We start from the raw sequence: 18,164 nt of genomic DNA, 5'->3' as shown, positions 1-18,164 counted from the left end.
AGAGAGAGAGAGAGAGAGAGAGAGGGAGAGAGAGAGAGAGAGAGAGAGAGAGCTCTGCATGAAGTGTGATTTTATCGTGGTGGAAGCAAAACAATTTACTCATTTACTGTTTTAGTTGTTTGGTGGTTGTGGAAATTTTGTGAGGTTTAACCTAATTTATATTTAAAAAATCGATTCAGGATTTTAATGAATCGATATCATGTTATTCAAGCTAGAATCGATTTTAATCGATAAATCGATAATCAAAACCCACCCCTAATACATATGTATATGTATACAAAATAGAGCAGATATACAGGATGGAAATACAACCTGCGCTTGAAAAGGAGTGGGGAAAAAATAACACTTGTGTGCTCCTAACCCCTTCACATATTTATAGCTCAGTCATTATTAACAAATACATAAAGTAATAAAAGAGAAGACACATGTATATAAGTTAATGATGTTCCTTATTCAGGCAGGTCAATCCATAAGTGCTCATGGCACATATGCCTCCTTCCTTGTGTTTTACTCTGGAGTTTGGATCAACCAATATAAACCCCTGGCTGCCAAAACTGCAGCACACAAATTTAATGAAAACAGTGATCAGTATAGATGAACTCAAATTCCAGAGGATATAAAATTAACCTCAAAATTAGATAACATAACGGAGATTCATGTGGTGTCATACAGGCTAATGAAAATGCCGTACAGGCCCTGCAGTGTCAAAGAAAACCAAGCCCAGTTTATTAGAAACACTTTTCTTTGAAGATTTCTTGATTACAGACTCATTTCTTCATTTACCAGACTTATTACCTTCTTCTGGGGTCCGGACTAGCAACGTTCTGCTATCTTTGCCCTGGAATTCATCAAAGTAGGGACGGATCTTTATCTCGTACTCTGTTCCTTTGAGTAAGCCGGTGAGGACGGTGCTGCGCTCCGAGGGGGAATTGATGTCCTGGAGGAGCCACATTCCCCCGCTGGGCCGGTAGGACAGACGGTAGCCCTGGACGTACTGAGACTGACGGTCGACCTGGAAAAAATTGAGGTCCGCATTGGGGGAAGATGAGAGAAGATGACGGAACGGCGAGATGGAGAGGAAATGGAAGATTATTTTTCTCTCTTTGCTAACCCCAAATGAATACTTGTTCCCCAAAAAGCAGGGAAATATGTGCCACTCACGTTCCAGGATACTCTAATGGAAGCTGCTGTTAGCATCACGGGGTCCTGAAGCTGAACAGCCACCTCTCCCAGCTCCCTCTGCACTTGCTTGTGGTCCACTCCCTGACCTGTAGGGCTCACATCTGAGGGAAAACACACACATAGAGTGATGCTGTCAGCGCATTAACACAGTCACTGTTTCTAACAACTCCAGGTGTGAGTCTTGCTGTATTTGGTGAAAGGGGGGTGCAGGCTGACCTTGTGTTCTGACGGGCTCAGAGATGGGGCTTGGGTCACTCAGGCCGTAGGTGTTGACAGCACGGACGATGAACAGGTAGACGGTGTTGGGAAGAAGGCCGGTGATGGTGTGTGTCTCCATTTTAACCATGTCAGCTACAGTCTGCCATGTGCTCCCTGCTGATTGGCTGTAAAAGTACAGAAGATGAAAAAAAGTCAGATAAGCAGTGCGATATTTAGTGGCAGTATATTATTATAATCAAGAAAATGTACTCAAACTACCTAGTAGAGATGTGCACGACTAGTTGACTAGATGACTAACTGTTGCTTCTGTTGATGGTTGGTACCAGATGTACTAGTCATTTATTCTTAACATTTTAAATGATGCCCAATGTCGATAAATTGTTGCGTCCCAAATGTTACGCAGCCATCTGCGACCAGCTGCCATGGAGCTACAGCCCTGGTATTGTTGTAGAAAACCTCCATAACTCAGTTAATCTAGGTCTGATCTTTTTGTTAAGCCTATTATTGTTAGTTATTTTGAAAGCAGAGGAATAAGATCAAGTAGCGGAAATGAGCTTTCTCCGAAGGGTGGATAGGCTCTCTGTTAGCGATAAGATGAGGAGCTGAGTCATTTGGGGGGGATGGATGATTTATTGTTTTGTTATTGTTTTAGATTTGGACTTTTATTGAGGTAAAACTTGTTACAAACTGTAGAACAATGTGTATCATTCATAATGCATGGTTTTTCTGCTTCTTCATTGTCTGCTTGGTGTATAACATGCAATGTTCATAATGCACAAGATGCCACAAAGTTAAGCAGCAAAGTGTGATTAATGATTGAGGAATGTGATTTATGGTTCAATATTTTCCTTATTTAGACACTTTTTGACATTGTCCATTAAACTTTTGTCAAATCTAACTTGATATTTGTCTCTTAGTTTTGACTACACAGTTAATCTCATTTTTTTCCTCGTTAAGTTGACAAAATTAGTCACTAGGAACATCCCTAATAACTAGTAATTTAACCTCTTAAGCCCCAAGCCTACCTGATCTCCTGCCTTTTGCCCCTGTATCAGGGGGCGTTGGGGCTTAAGAGGTTAATTCAATTTTATTTAGACAGCTCCAAATCACAACAGTCGCCTCAAGGTGCTTTATATTGTAAGGTAGACCCTACAATAATACATACAGAGAAAAACCCAACAATCATATGACCTCCTATGAGCATCGAATGCCCCAGCAGCCTACACCTATTGCAGCATAACTAAGGGAGGATTCAGGGTCACCTGATCCAGCCCTAACTATATGCTTTAGCAAAAATGAAAGTTTGAAGCTTAATCTTAAAAGTAGAGATAGTTTCTGTCTCCCGAATCCAAACAGAAGAGGGGCCTGAAAACTGAAGGCCTCCTATAGTATAATTAGCTTGCATGTGCCTACTGCTCTTTGTCTCTCAGCATGACTACTCCAAAACTTCCAAACTGAACTGAATGAAAGCTCCACCTGAAAAGTGGAGCAGAGAAAATGAAGAATCTCACGACGCTGATGTGAAGATTCTTGTGAACTTGTGAAATACGTCAGTGACCTTGGCAGATGATACACTCTCTTATTGCCCGTCCAGTTATTCATGCAATAATTTTTTTGAAGAGGCTGCAACTAAAGATTATTCTGCAACCTAATTCATCTGCTGATTATTTTCTGCTTTGTTGACAAATATCCAGGGAATAAAGACCACCAGAGTCTAACCAAAAGATTAAGAAAACAAAAGTAAATCATTAATAAAATCAATCATCAATTAAAAAGGGATTTTTTTACCCACTTGTTCCACTTACTTGCTCACTTACAAAGAAATGATCAGTCTCTAACTTTTACAGTAGTTTTTTTTTTCATTAATTGAGAAAATATCAACTAAAATTCAGGAAAAACACATTATTCCCATATTTCTCCTACAATATGAACTGAACTACAACAACAGGTAAAATAAACAACTGCTGTAAACTGATGACTAATATTCGATTGAATTATTGTATTGCATAGCATTTTCCACCATCTTAGACAGTGGCTAACAGTAGCTTAACCTTCATATTATTTTCACTATATGAACAATTTCTATATCTTCTATAACATGCTTTTTAATGTTACCGTGAGTAATTCATATTACTCAGTCATATTGTAAATCTCCTCATAATATGTTTGAAAACAAAACAGCAAATATGTAGGTCTTATCAACAAGAAGGCAGAGTGACAAGCAGCTTCAAGCTGCTTTGTAATACCGACTTGATGTGTAACCTCATAATTAACCAATGCATGGGAAGCTCTCTGGGCAAGAGCATGATCTATTTTTGGTTTCCTCTAATATTCAATTCAGTTTTATTTATATAGCGCCAACTCACAACAACAGTCGCCTCGAGGTGCTGATATTATTTATGAAACAATAGCTGAAGTTTTGCAGCTCACACAACTTTGTGCTTGAAAGATCTTCTCCCAGTAATACTATTTGTTGTCCTGATGAATAATGTAATTGGGCTTGCAAGAAGGCACAGCTGCTGACATAAAATGAGGGCATGTTGTTGGCCTTGTGGCACTGCCCCAGACAGATGCATTATTCCACCACCGCCAACCACAATCCCTCCTCCTGCTGCCTTTCTCTGTTCCTCTGTGAATTTACCATCACCTTGGCAGAGAGGCAGTCACAAAGGCCTCCTCCACCATGAACTACCTTTATGCTGAATTCTAACAATTAGACCAACGGGGAAGTGGCTCTAAAATACTGTGTGTGTGTGTGTGTGTGTATTCATATCTTTGTGGGGACCAAACATTGGAAGTTTACTATACTTGTGGGCACCAACAGCCCTTACAGAGACCAAAATCCCAGTCCTCACAAGTTTGAAGGCATTTTTGAGACTCAAAATGTGGTTTTAGTCTCAGGGTTACAGTTTGGTTATGGTTAGGTTTAGGTTTAGGAATTCATTTTTTATGGTTAGGGTTAGGGTAAGCAGCTAGGGAAAGCATTATGTCAATGAGATGTCCCCACAAGGATATGAATACACACACATGTGTGTGTGTCTGGATGTGTGTGTGGCGTGTGTTTGTGTGCGTGTGCGTAAGTGAGCACAACACCCTGAGTACTGGCTTCAAGGCAACTTTATGGTGGAAGAGAGTTCACACAGGTGTACAGAAGACAAAATCAATACAGCATCAGCAGGAAAATGGAAAGTGTGCCTTTGTGCATTAAATAAACCCTTTTACATACCACATATGGCATAAGCAGACATAGTAGTGCTCCTACAAACAAGCCTTATACCTCAGGCAAGGAAATGTTATTGTAAACATCCCTGTGGTCCCCTCCAGCTGCTTTAGAGAAAATCCGTTTGCTTTATTCTGAAATGTTCAGGCGTTGCCATGGGACACAGTGGACGTCTGGATCTGATTAAGCGCTGCCGGTGTCCCCAACTTTATCAAATTGGCAGGACATATTTCATTTGCCTATCTTCATCTAGAGGCTTCCTTCCGAACCACCCGCCCTGTTTAGCTAAATCTATTCTGGGTCTAATTAATCCAAGGCTGACCTCTGCTCAGGTGAAGATACCTGTAGGGTTCTGTGGAGGCCCACTCAGATTTAGATAAGCCACAAGAGAAAAGACAATATTATTTTAGGTTGTTAAGGTGTCAAGGTGTTTTTTAGCGACTTATCAGCAACTTGTCATCAAATTAATAATATTATTATTGCCAGATTATTACTCAGTTTAAGTTGGAGTCACATTAAAGAAACTAGTATTTAGTATTTCTTGGTTCCAAAAGGAGCACGGCTTCTGCAGAAAAAAATCCTAAAACTGTTAAATAAAGAAGACAAATGTAACTGCACTTGTACTTATATAGGACTTTTCTACTGTAACTGAGCACTCAAAGCATTTTTTAATTTCAAACTTCATTCACACAAACACAATGATAAAAAACGTTCTTTTCTGAAATTCACACACTCACTGATTGCTGCATCAGGGCCTACTTGAGATTCAGTATCTTGCACAAGTATACTTCGCTATACAGAGCCAGGTATCAAACCACCAACCTTCTGATTGGTAGATAACCCACTCTACATCCAGACACACAACCACAGGTGAGAAGTGCAAAAAGTATAAGAGAAATGAAGAGCTCTGGATTAACATAGCAATGTCAACTTACCTGAAGGCCTCAATGATGTAGGAGGTGACAGCGGCTCCTCCCTCGTGGGCATTGGGTTGCCAGGTCAGAGAGACACTGTTCTTGGACACATCCGTGACTATGGGCTTATGTGGCGGGCCTGGCAGCTGGAAGGGTTCAGTGGCCTGAGCTACCAACACGTCTGCGCTCTCTGAATGGAAAGGGAAGCAAACAGGAAGAAGGAGGAGTAGCAGGAAAGGTGAAAGAGAATAGTGCACATTTAATTATAACAGCTGGCTCTAGTGCTACTGTTTCATTACGTCCTCTCTGTAGTCCCACTAATGTTGACTGAGCATTAGCATCCTCATCGCCGCAGGTGGAGCTCCTCACTTCTAACAGACTTTGTGATTTTGCTGTTACACCCGAGCCAACTGTTCTGACACTAATAGTCAAATAACAGACTTAGGTGTTATCAGAGTAGCTTGTTAAGTCGTTAAAGGCTTCATTTAATGTCATATAAACAAATCTTTTACTGCTTGAAATATTTTATGTGCTAATGCCTGCTCCACTGCAGAGAAAGTAAAAAAGGGCAGAGCCACACAAAGCACTTAAATAAATGGGGTGTTTTAAGACAGATGATATCTCACATTTGCACCCCAAATTTGGTCATCAGCATATTCTCACCTTTGCTTTACCTCTCTTGTCCTTTCTCTTCACCCCAGGATTCACATGCATACAATTACTGACATTTAGATTTGCAGTTGGCTCAGGAACAGCAGGGGCTAAGTGCTTTAATTAGACCCAGCTACTTGTTTCATTTAAGCAATTACACAGACATGAGGAACACTACCTACACTCTGGCTTTTTACAGTGAAGTCACACATCCTACACTCAGTCACAGCTGATGAATTTTAAGTTGCCCACATTTAATAAGGAGACATTTAACAAGTGACAATCAGCATTACTTTTTTTAAACAGCACTTCATATACATGGACATTTTCTTTCTCGTCACATGTAGCATCTCTGTGTTATATGTAGACACTTCATAGAGCTTCCATTTGCATGTATTTAAATCACACAGAGACAATTTACCTTTGACTGTGAGCACTCCACTCCAACTCGTCTCTCCGCTGGAGCTGCTAGCCAGGCAGGTGTAAACCCCAGAGTCTGTTTCCTGGCAACAGTAAAACGTGTATCATTAGTTTATTGTGCATGCGTGTGTGTGATACTGTGGTAATGCACCCATTACCAGTGATTGAGACTAAATGTCATATCTCTCCAAACAGATTGTTTGCAGAGAGAGTGCTGAGCAGTTGGAAGTTGGTGTGGATGCAAAGCTTTTGGAGCAGGGAGATTTTATTAATGCAAAGCCAACCAGGTAACTATACCTTCAATGCACTTTCACAGTACAGAAAAATGTGCTTATTACTGTCAACTTGTAGCATCATGCAGCTCCCATTTGTGGCTATATGTCTAAGAAAGATGAACCTTCTTTTAGCTTTGTGTATATTCATCCCTAAAGACCTTTTGAAAAGTAGAATATAGAAAATTGCTACCTTCATCAATCTGCCATACAGGTGGCTTTCTCTCATTCAGACCTGGGCCACTTAGTGCCACTCTTGTTTTTATTCAGGAACCAAGAGGAACATTGGAAACCTTTCGCCCCATGTTGCTGACTCATTGTGCTTGGACAAGCTGTTGTGGTGTGCCAACATAAAAGGAGATATGAAATATACTTAAATAAACTTATCTGAAGGCACTGTTTTCAAATTCCCGGCTCTCAGCCTTTATATTACTATAAGGCTAAACTAGTTTAGTTCAACATTAGTTTATATTAGTGTTGCCACAGAACAATCTGTCATCAAAGACCTAAGAAATACTAAAATGTGATTCATCCACTATTAAGAACAACTATAAAAAGCATCTAAGTCTGTTTTCAGCTACAGTCTCATTCTGGCAGAGACAGCCTGGAGGCTAGCTTTACCCATGTGTTGTCTGTTACACTGGCTAATGATACCCAAGGCCAAGGCTGCCATTCTAGCAGACGTGCCACAGCACGTTTCCAAAGAAAGCCATACTAAACTACCCAGAGCAGATGAAGAGGGCAGCAAGTGAGACACAATAAAAGCGCAGAAAAATAAATGAAGTTTCAAAATAAAACACAGCATGCCCATTAAACATGCCACTTAATTATGTTTTAGAGCAGCACCAGCACGTCCTCAAAAGTCTGCAGATGCCTCGAGTCTTTAGAGGAAGCTTCTGCCCTTTGACCAACATTCATACTAATGATGTGTTGAAAATCCAACACGATTGTTACTGTAAGTGAGACAGCCGTTACAACTTTTCCAAAATTAAGAGTACTGAGTGAGTCATAACACCAACACATTCATATGTCATGAGATTCTTGGAAGAACGCTCATGTCTGAATGCTGTGATTCTTTTAATGACATCTACTTCTGACAGCAGCACAGAGTCACTGGTGTGCTGATTGATGGAACAACTCACAGATGAAGTTTAAAGGCACATGGGCCACATGGTAATTCAGATGGAGTTCATTAGTATTGTTTAGACCTATAGTGACATCCTACAAGATTTATCATCTGCAGTTCAATACCTTAAAAAAAATCACATTTCTGTTAAGGCACTTGAAATAATATTTACAATGTGTTTATCTTGTTCTGCTTTTATTCGTCATAACAGTATATTAAAAATCTGTTTCTCCCAGGAATCACTTACACATGACAATCTCCATTCTGATTAGGCTACCTCAACATAACATCTGTTTTAATTAACTTCTACTTCAGGGATGTTGTCAAATGCAGTTATTTTATTTTCCTCCATAAATGATAGAATCTCAGTGGACCTATCTGAAGTCAAAGCTAAAGTCAAGCTGGTGGCTTTTATGTTTTTCATCTAAGGAGGAGAGTTAAAGCAAAGGATCAAAGGACAGAATTTTAATGACCAGCTAGAGGTCTAGAAATGTCTGAGGCACCAGTCTTTCTACTCAACAGCTACTTAGCATTCTGGACAGGCTATGAGCAGATGTAATTAAGAAGTGTGTGATAAATGTGCCTGTGTGTACGAGTGTGTGTTTAGCTGAATACTATTAAGTTTTTGGAAAAGCAAGCCAAAAGCTAGGTGGGCTGTGAAATTGCTTACAAGAAGAAGCTGCTAGGGGGTCTTTCACTGTGACACTAAAGGTAGCAGCAGTTTGCAAGAGCAGTGCCTCTAAACATGCTTTTTAATTACTTAAACTTTATCCCTTCAGGTTGACCACTTATTCATTTCATTCATTCTGTTAAAATCATCTCATATTCAGTGTTAGTGTTAAACAGTGCTAAAACATCAAGAAAGGGGTGGGAATATTTACTGTGTGTGAGCCATAACATACTGAGATGTGTACTTAAGTAAACGGAGCACCCACCACTTGGCTAATCAAATAGCATACATGCTGGTAAATAACACAAAGTCCTTCTAGATCAGAGGAATCTACATCACCAGGTGTCTTAAATTTCCCGTTAGCTCTGACACCAGGATAGGTCTGTAGCACACTACTGATGTGAATTGATTGGTGTAAGTAATAATATACTTTTGCAGCACTAGCAACTATTAAACCTATATATAAAAAAAAGCATAAAAGCATGTTTCTCCGACTCTGTTTTCATCATAAAACCTACGACACAGAGCAAACACACAGCTCCAAAAAAAAAAAAAATGTCTTATTGATGTTGTTGTAGTTGTTACTGTGCCAAATTCCAGCTGGCTATTAGGTCATGTTAGCGCTCCTATTGGTGAAGAAAGAGTGCTTATAATGTCAGGGCTTCTTGGGCTGCAACCTCAGAAGGCAACTACCCTCTGCTCCCTTGAACTCCTTGGCGATTGTTACTGTATTGATGGGAAAGAGGTAATACGTGCTTTTATGTGAGAAAATATGTCAAACAAACTATTTGCATTAACACACATTTAAAACTCCATGTGTCACAGCTCAGTTTGCAATAAATGATGAAGACAAAAGACTGTGGTTAATATAAGTTACGCCTACGAGGCCTCCTGGCTCTATACATAATTATTTCCAGCTCTGTGTGTGTGGTTGCAGTTAGTTTTTCAGCTGCTTGCTGTGAGATGTTTCAGTAGTTCATCAATTTACATGGCAATTGATAAATCCACTGCAAACACAATTAGCCTTCCCTTACTCACTTATTCTGCCACATCAGCTCATTTTACTTGCAATGAAAACCTTTCACATTATGCAGAAGATGTGGACAGCAGAACCTCTCACACCTAATGCCTCGCTGATCACTGTGCACACGCTCAGTCCCTCTCCCCTCCTGCTCAGGGTGACTCATCTCTCCTCTTTCTAGAGGCCCTGACCTTGAGTTGACCTGTAGGCCGGCTTGTGCGTCTGTCTGAGGGGAAAAAGGGGGCCCCCAGATGGTAGCATTTGATCGGTGGATAGGGACTCCGCACAGAGGGTGGGTGGGGTAAATAGCTGGGACACCTGACTATTAATCAAGGCTGGCAGCTTTGGGCAAGCGCGCAAAACACATTTCTAAAAAATGTATGAGGCAAGAGGAGAGCAGAAGGGAGGAGCGCCAATCCTAAAGAAGGCACATGTCAATGTTTATTTTTTATGCTTTAAATAGCACATATTTGATCTTTGAGATATTTTTTTATACAATCTGCAGAAATAATCTGGCAGTCCTACAGAGCAATGTGAACATCGGTGCCTTTTTCATTTACCCTCCACCTGCACCCCATCCCAAAAGCACCAGCATGAACATCCTGCACATCAGCAGCCAGAAGGGTGATAATGATGTCAGAGCCTATTTTTGGGTGTGTGCAGAAGGAAAATCTGATTATCAACTATAACGCGTGTATGCCGGGATTTAAAGTCAACATAGGAATTTGATTTCCTGCTTTAATCTGATTACTCCCAGAAATCTGTTTAGCTGTGTCCATGTAGTCCTTCTCACACTCCCCAGGCTTTGTTGGCCTTCACCTGTTTCGCTTCCTTATTTATCTAACATTAGTAGCCCCTATAACGTACCCCACGGCCTGCTACGATTTAGCAGCGCCATACACACACACATACACGTCCCGTCTGGCCTGGGAGTCTTGGCACCAAAGTGACGGACAACGATAGAGTGTGTCTGGCAGAGATCCCAGGATAATGGCATCTCCTCATTGCCAGGGTACAAGGAACAAACAGACCATCTGTCCTACTCCAGGGGCACAGCGGAAATTGACTTATTTATACTGAGTTAAATGTCTGATTTCATTGTTTGTCCATTTTAAAGGTTATGCTTATTTTGGTATTTAATATGTTTAGACTTTAGAGCTAATTCATAGAAGAGCTTTTTAAAATGAGCATTATGAATCTTTTAAACTACCCCAGGTTTAACAACTGTCAGTGTAGATGGCAACAAAAAAAAAATCAATCACTGAAAAAGCATTGTAAACATTTGCCTTTACCTATTTTAACATATATTATTAAGAAAAAGAAAATCTGTTTCTTAGCAACTTCTTTTCATTGCTTTGACACATTGTCCACAGCCAATCCTTGTATAATAAAAAATATCACCAACAACAAAGCAGTTTAGTCCCATTATCTAAAACATCTTGATGCATGCTCAATCATCCAGGTAAGTAAATCCCCAAAGTTTGATTCTCTTCATCTGGATGCAGCGTTTTCAGTGGGAGAAACGTTTTCTCACTCATCCAGGTGACTTCTATGGTCATGGGAATTTGCATATTAATGATAATAATATAATAATGATGAAGGAAATGACCTCCCAGCCCATTGTTCCTTCAGTGGGCTGGTTTCAGTCATTATGCAAATGTACTGTTTATAAGGTTGGGGAAACCTGCAGTCAGCTGAGACTGAAGAAGTCACTTGGATGAGTAACGAAACGTTTCTCCCACTGAAAACGCTGCGTCCAGATGAAGAGAATCAAACTTTGGGGATTATCTAAAAGACTTTATTTGAATTGAATCTCTTATAATCCTATGCCATGGGTCAAATGGATGTTTAACCACAGTGTGTGTCACTTGGTTAGCCTACATGAGAAGACTTATAGCTGAGTCCCCTGAGATATATAGTGGCAGGTGCTGCAGCACCAAGAGCTGATATGTCCCCTGTTCTGTTTTCATCATCATCATCATCATCATCATCATCATCATCATCGTCATCAGTAACAGGTTCCTTTCAAAACGACTGCATTTCATTTATGGGACATTTGATGTTGATAAAATGTGTTGACATTTGTGGCAATGAATGAAATATCTTTATAGCTGATGGATTATCAATGTAGCAATGAAGCTATGATGTAACAAATAGCATTACTTCCTGTCACAATGGCATCTTTTAAACACATTATTAGGCAGCATGTAAATAGAACAGAATGAAAAGTTATTGGGTTTTTCTGAGACACTGAGAGGGAGTATGGCTCAAAGCATGTCAAAAACTCTTGTCGGTGGTTCCAGTGTGGGTGTGGGTGGGCACCTACTGAATCCCATCTCACAACGTATGTGATCTGAATGATCTGCTACTAAAATTTTAGTGTCCAATACAAAATGTGTTTTTTTTTAAATCCAAACTTCAATGTCAAAATAATTATTTTGTCTTTGTATTTGTTGCCGAAATGTCAAGATATCTACTTTCATAAGCAAAAATCCTGGATTACTTAACCATTACTGGGTTAAACATTTACCCAGACCTTTAGTTCGTTACCAAAGACCTATAAAACATATTATATATCAGATCTACATCCTGTTTAGTGACAGCTGGGTTAAATATTCACATGCTGTCATGCTAACATAATCAAAATGAAACAACTTTCTTTTCAATGCACTTTATCGACTCTACAGGTAAATTCTCTACAAATTAATATTATAAGATGACGAGCCTGTGTACTAAATGAAAGGACGTTAGTTCACAGCAGGAGAGCTGCTTGGATGACTGTATTTTGGGATTTTTTCTACCGTCATTACAGCTCAAACCACTTGCCTGTACAGCAACACAGACGATGGATTTCGACATGACTCTGGGTCTTGATTCCTTGTGTTAGTGATGGACTCCACAAAAAAATGTATGACATCACTGACAAGGCATCTTCTTAAGTTTATGGAACAACATTTCAAAATGAATAATTTTTATGTGTAATTCTGTGATCTTGTTCCTGCAGTCTTAGGCCATAAATACCATTGGTTTTGATGTTCCAGATCAAAATGAATTGAAGTCTGATGAGAACTTCAACATGCTGTCTGACAGCTTCAAATGAGTTCCAAAGGCTGAGCACTTCCAAGATGATGCTCTCAGCTGTCAAGACATTTCCTTTTATTCCACCATGACACAAATGCATCTTAAAATGTACTTTAGGCCTCTGAGTCTCAGCTATTTCTACTTCTATCCTCTCCCTCACCCCTGTTTCTCAGTTTCTAGCCCTCTCTTTTATTCATCCAGTCCTCACTTGTACTGATGCATTGAGGATTTAATTACAAGTCTCAGCGATCGTTAATCATTGAGAACCCACAATCAATTAATGCGCACGCCTCCTCGAGTCTCTTCGAGGCTGCGGTGACCTCAGGTGCTGCTTCGTACCCAGGAGGGAATTCTGGGCAGAATAGATTTCATTAGCATGGAGTAAGACGGCGCTAACGACCGCTAATGGCCTCACACGCTCATTGTCATGTTGATCACACCTCAATGTTCCCCACCTCTCCTCCGCTCATAAAAACTCATCGTCTGAGTCAACCGTAAAATTGTCCTCTGTTTAAATGCTTCATACTTTCCTGGAATTAAAGCTGTTGTTTTATCTCTTGGATTAGGTTTATCTTCTGTAAACTACATCATGTTTGATGTGCTAATACTGATACATGCAGACAGTGGATACATTTTAATGAGTGTGGTGGGATTACAGGGACTATAAAATACACACTGCTGAATGTCATTATAGAAAAGCCGCGAGTTTAAAAAGCAAACGGCTTCGTTAACATGGGATTGGAAAAAAATGAAACGCACTATATTTGCATTGTTATTAAACAGCAAATGAATGTAAGAGTATGAGTCTTATTCCAGTACCTGGAGGTTGGTGATCTGAAAAGTTCCATTTTCCATCAAGCTGATTCGACCATCATTTCCCAGGATCCTTTGGCCATCTTTTTCCCATTGTATGCTGGGCATGGGGTTGCCCATGATGTGACAGTGTAACTGAGCCATGGATCCAGGAGCTAATGTGTGATTGGCTGGTCCTTGGCGGATGATGGGAGGGACCCGGTCTGAAGGTGCTGTAGGAACATAGCACATTCACATAAGGATGGGATTTGAACCAAAGGTGATTACTTCACTGTACTGAAGCGTTTGCACCACTACACTTTATCTAGCATAAATGCAAATGATCAAAAGCCTAGAAAGTATTCGAAAGGACGCAAACATCTAAATCATTTTATATGTAATGACACCTAAGATTTTGCTCCCTGGGTAAAATGCTCAATTTAACAGAAGAAAAAGTATTTTTATAGGTCTGTAAAAATAATTCCAGAGGGATTTTTTAAAAGTTAAACACTTGATTTCAAATTGCGGACACAGTTGCTTGACTGACAGGTGAAAGCTTATAAAGCCGGCTAGAACTTAACCTCTTGACCATGTTTGTGGTATTGGTGCCTTCAATTTCACAATTTCCCCTGGTTTTTCTGTGTGATACTTAATATAACCAATAATTAGCGGGTATTTCATCAGGCCAATAGTCTATCAATCCAGTTTATTAATTTATTAACCTAGCTTCACTTCTTGCACCAAAAACCACAATATTATAGCAGTTGAAACTTCAGAAAACAAACTTCATAAACTGTCCCACTGCCTACCATCACGAAAGTAGCAGAAAGTTTATTGTCATTATTCAAAGGATCTTTGTGATCTATCACTGTCTGTCTCTGTGTTCTGCAGAAAGTAGAAATCTACAGATAGTCATGTCTAAGACAATGAGACGGACATATAAGTTTGTTTCAGTGTTCAATAAAACTACTATAATTACTGGTGTTGCAAGCTCTTTATACTTTTACGTGTAGAGGATCTGTGAAAGAACAATCTTTTGACGGAGCCTTTCAAAAAGTAAAAATTACTATTCTCAGATGTCCAAATAATTTTGATGCGTTGCCAGACTCGTCCAACAACACACCAAATCAACAAACAATAAATATTACAGAGATTTCAAACAGTATTATTATTATTTACTTGTCAAGAGGTTACTATGACGACATTATTAGTAAATGTTGAGTTTTGGGTCTAGAGTCTTTGTTAGATTTGTGGCAATTCGACAAGAAAAAGTTTCCAGAACCACACACAGTACTGCAGTTTAGTAGTAAACTAAGGTGAATCCACACTTTTCATTGGCTTCATCATCATCACCATTGACACAAGAGACTGGTATAGATCTTCTAAGCAGCAAGACAAACAAACACAACTATTGAAATTTCCAAAGATGCCATTACATTAAAAATAAAAATTAGATCTAATTTTGCTTTAGATAGCTTAAATTTTTTGCTTAAATTTTTTCCAAGTAATCTGATGTGACATTATATGGGGTTTTTCATCAGAAAGAATCAGAAAGACTTTATTTATCCCCAAGAGGCAATTAAGGCACTGTGAGAATGGTGAAGCAGTTGTTTGCACTATCACCTGACAACATGAGAGTTCCTGGTTTTAGGCTGGCTGGCTCTATTCAGAGTCTGTGTGTTCCGATCCTGGGTCATTTGACCCAGCACTTTGAGTTTTATTCTATTTTGATGTTCATCAGCTTATCTAAGTTCATTTCTATTTTGCCCGATGTTGCCCTGCCATACTTTATTGCTTATTAGATTCTCCTTGTGTCTTCACCCCTGTGTTTAAGTCTCCCTCGCCCTTCATGTGTTTAAGTCTCCCTCGCCCTTCATGTGTTTCATGTCTGCGTGTCCTATGTTGTCAAGCTCGTAATGGCATGTCTGCATCTCATTATGCTTCCCGTTTTATTCTGAAGAGGGCTGGTGTTCCATGTTCATTGTGTTTGGTTTCACTTCCCCTGTAGTGTCATTATATTTATTCTAATCAGCTGTTTCCCCATGTGTTTCCACTTCCCCTGATCACCTCCTGTGTGCATTTAATCTGTGTGTTTTCATTCATTCCTTGTCTGTTGGTCTGTTGAGTTCATGTCATGTTTCCATGCCTCCATGTTTCCAGGTTTTCATCATGTTCAGGGTTTTATGTTCTTGGTCTCTTGTGTTTAGCATTTAGTTTCTCACAGTTTAGCTCTAATTAGTTTTGCCTTAGTGTTAATCTGTCTTTTTTTTTGTACCTTTTATTATAGATTCGCTCTAAATGTCTGCATTTAGGTCCTCCTCCTCTCTCCACACAGTCTGCCAGTGCAAACTGTGACACCCTATGCCAACATGATTTCTCTGATCTGATAACCTGATAAGCTTTTTGAAAACAGATAAAGTTTGGAATAGTGAATATGCAGGACATTGTCACAGGCTAACACAGAATTATGATTCTCAATAATGGACAATGCATGTTGTCTCTTATTTGATATGAATTCTTTCAAAATAAATGTAACATCAAATATTGTCATTTAAAGGTGACCTTCGACCAGGAGAAAATGCCTCATCAACAGGGTTTGTCTTCGTTTATATTACAGTGCCAGCTGTAGGTGATATTTCTCTCTGAGGTCTACTTTGGTTTCTGAAAGCAGTTATAATGAAACCAAAGTCACAGAGAAAAACACACTAAAGTCAAGCGTGTGTAATCTTGGGGTTACAGATGTTCATACTGACCCATGAAACCACATTTTCTCTCATGTGGAATGTAAAGTATCACTATAAGAGAACATTTACTGCCAAAGGCTCTCAGGTTACCTTTCTCTGCTGCTGCTCCACTTCAACATGCAAATCAATGGCACAGATTTGTCTCAGGCAGGAATGTGTGGCTAGAGTGACCTCCTGTCAGTCATGGACCGCTGCATCGCACCGAGTAGTGGCTGAATGAATTTTTATATTGGATTTTAAATGTCTTTAGGTAACCATGCAACGTAAGATATTTTCAATAACTTTAAACCAGTTAAAGTATAGATATTATTTAAAGAATATTTAATTGCATAATTTATCTGTTGAATATTTCATGAGTTGGTTTGTTAAAGACAAAATACTGACAAGCATGTACTTTATATCTCCATCTCATCCAGCAATGAAAGCTAAAGTCATTAGATTAGGTTAGATTAGATTATTAGACTCAAATCTCCCTCATCTACGAGGCCACTTTTGGGAATGTGGATGTGTGGCTATGCATGCAGGCAAATTGATTCTCACACCCTTTTGACTCTTTGAAATGAAGACGTGTGCTGAACAGCTTCACTGATTCATTGTCTCAAAATGAGAGATAACAGAAGGTTTTATTGTCAAAGGTGTGGTGAAGGGGAAGAAGCTTACAGGAAGAGGAGATAAAAATGAGCTCACATTTTTATAAATAGTTTGAGTTAAATTTTCCATTGATTTGAGGGTTTGTTTTGGACTGTGTTATTTTTAAGTCCTCCTTGCCTGTGTGGTTTGTAATGATTATCATCATAATTATATCAGGCTGAGCGTTTCCGTCTTTCACTTCCAGTTGAGTATTTATGGAATTTATTATTAACGTTTAGGTTCTTGTATCTCTTTAGAATTTTTGTTTATCATATTTGGATCTTAGTATTTGGAGCCTTTAGTTGTTGTTAAATTTTAGTTTGACAAGTTGACAGCTGTGCTTGCAGAATTTAATTTTCATTTCCGTTTGTGTTGTTTCCCCACTACTATTGTTATCCAGACTACACTCATGTTATGTTTTCCCCAGCTGCGTCCATTCCCCCTGACTGGCCTCAGTGTGCGTATAAATAGTCCTGTCTCATTTTGCATAATCTCTCTCATGCTTTCTCAGTTATTCTTGGGGCGTCTGGACTTGTTTGGTTTCCTTTGTGAATTTTGTCCTTGGCATCTGACCTTAACAAAAATATATATATATAAATATTCAGTCAGCCTTGGGAGTTTGCATGTGGGTCTGTCACCTGCAAATTATCACACTGCCTCATTACATCTGTGTTGAAGCCATAGACGGTGATCTCAGAGAAAGTCATAGTCATATATGGGTGTGCTCCACAGCTGCACGGCTGTAGGCTCAAGCTAAAATGTAAACAGAATGGCACATGTGTTGCCAACTAGCAACTGAGTTATGATCAGTTTAGATAAGCCAAGTAAATTCCTGCACATTTATAAATAGAAGTGGAACAAGTTGAACACAAACCCACAACATGATACCCCAAAATAGAACCTTACTATTTACCACTGGCCCACAGTCACGTTGTATACCCTCATTTGTATTCTGAGCCGTCGAAAGCTCTGATATCATCAGCTAACTGAAGCTAAACTGGAAATGTGAACACACCCAACACAGGAGTTAGTCTAGATGGAGCTGAACAAAATCCCTGTTTACTGCCACACTGGAAAGGATGCAGCGAGGAGAGCATATGTTGCAGCAAGGTTATTTGCATAGAACTATCATCATATGTCCCTTTTGATTACATCAGATAGGGCTCCTGCTGTTTGTTTATTTGGGAAAAAAGGATGTTTAATTTAAGATGGATGACAACTT

General features: G+C 39.4%; 1 protein-coding gene across 7 annotated transcripts in view; it reads right to left on the bottom strand.

Moving 5' to 3' along the window:
* The window catches only part of robo3 (roundabout, axon guidance receptor, homolog 3), a 176,774-nt gene that overhangs the window by 11,780 nt on the left and 146,830 nt on the right, over nucleotides 1–18,164 (bottom strand). For all 7 annotated transcript variants that reach the window (XM_080866045.1, XM_080866046.1, XM_080866048.1 and 4 more), the window contains 6 exons: nucleotides 13,596–13,801; nucleotides 6,608–6,689; nucleotides 5,557–5,725; nucleotides 1,399–1,565; nucleotides 1,162–1,283; nucleotides 796–1,012 (listed from right to left, as the gene is read on the bottom strand). In XM_080866045.1, coding sequence (XP_080722171.1) covers nucleotides 796–1,012; nucleotides 1,162–1,283; nucleotides 1,399–1,565; nucleotides 5,557–5,725; nucleotides 6,608–6,689; nucleotides 13,596–13,801 — 963 coding nt within the window. The remainder of the gene's footprint in view (nucleotides 1–795; nucleotides 1,013–1,161; nucleotides 1,284–1,398; nucleotides 1,566–5,556; nucleotides 5,726–6,607; nucleotides 6,690–13,595; nucleotides 13,802–18,164) is intronic.

This window comes from Rhamphochromis sp. 'chilingali', assembly GCF_963969265.1.
Source record: "Rhamphochromis sp. 'chilingali' genome assembly, chromosome: 19".
Lineage (NCBI taxonomy): Eukaryota > Metazoa > Chordata > Actinopteri > Cichliformes > Cichlidae > Rhamphochromis > Rhamphochromis sp. 'chilingali'.
This window is presented reverse-complemented; position numbering and strand designations above follow the sequence as displayed.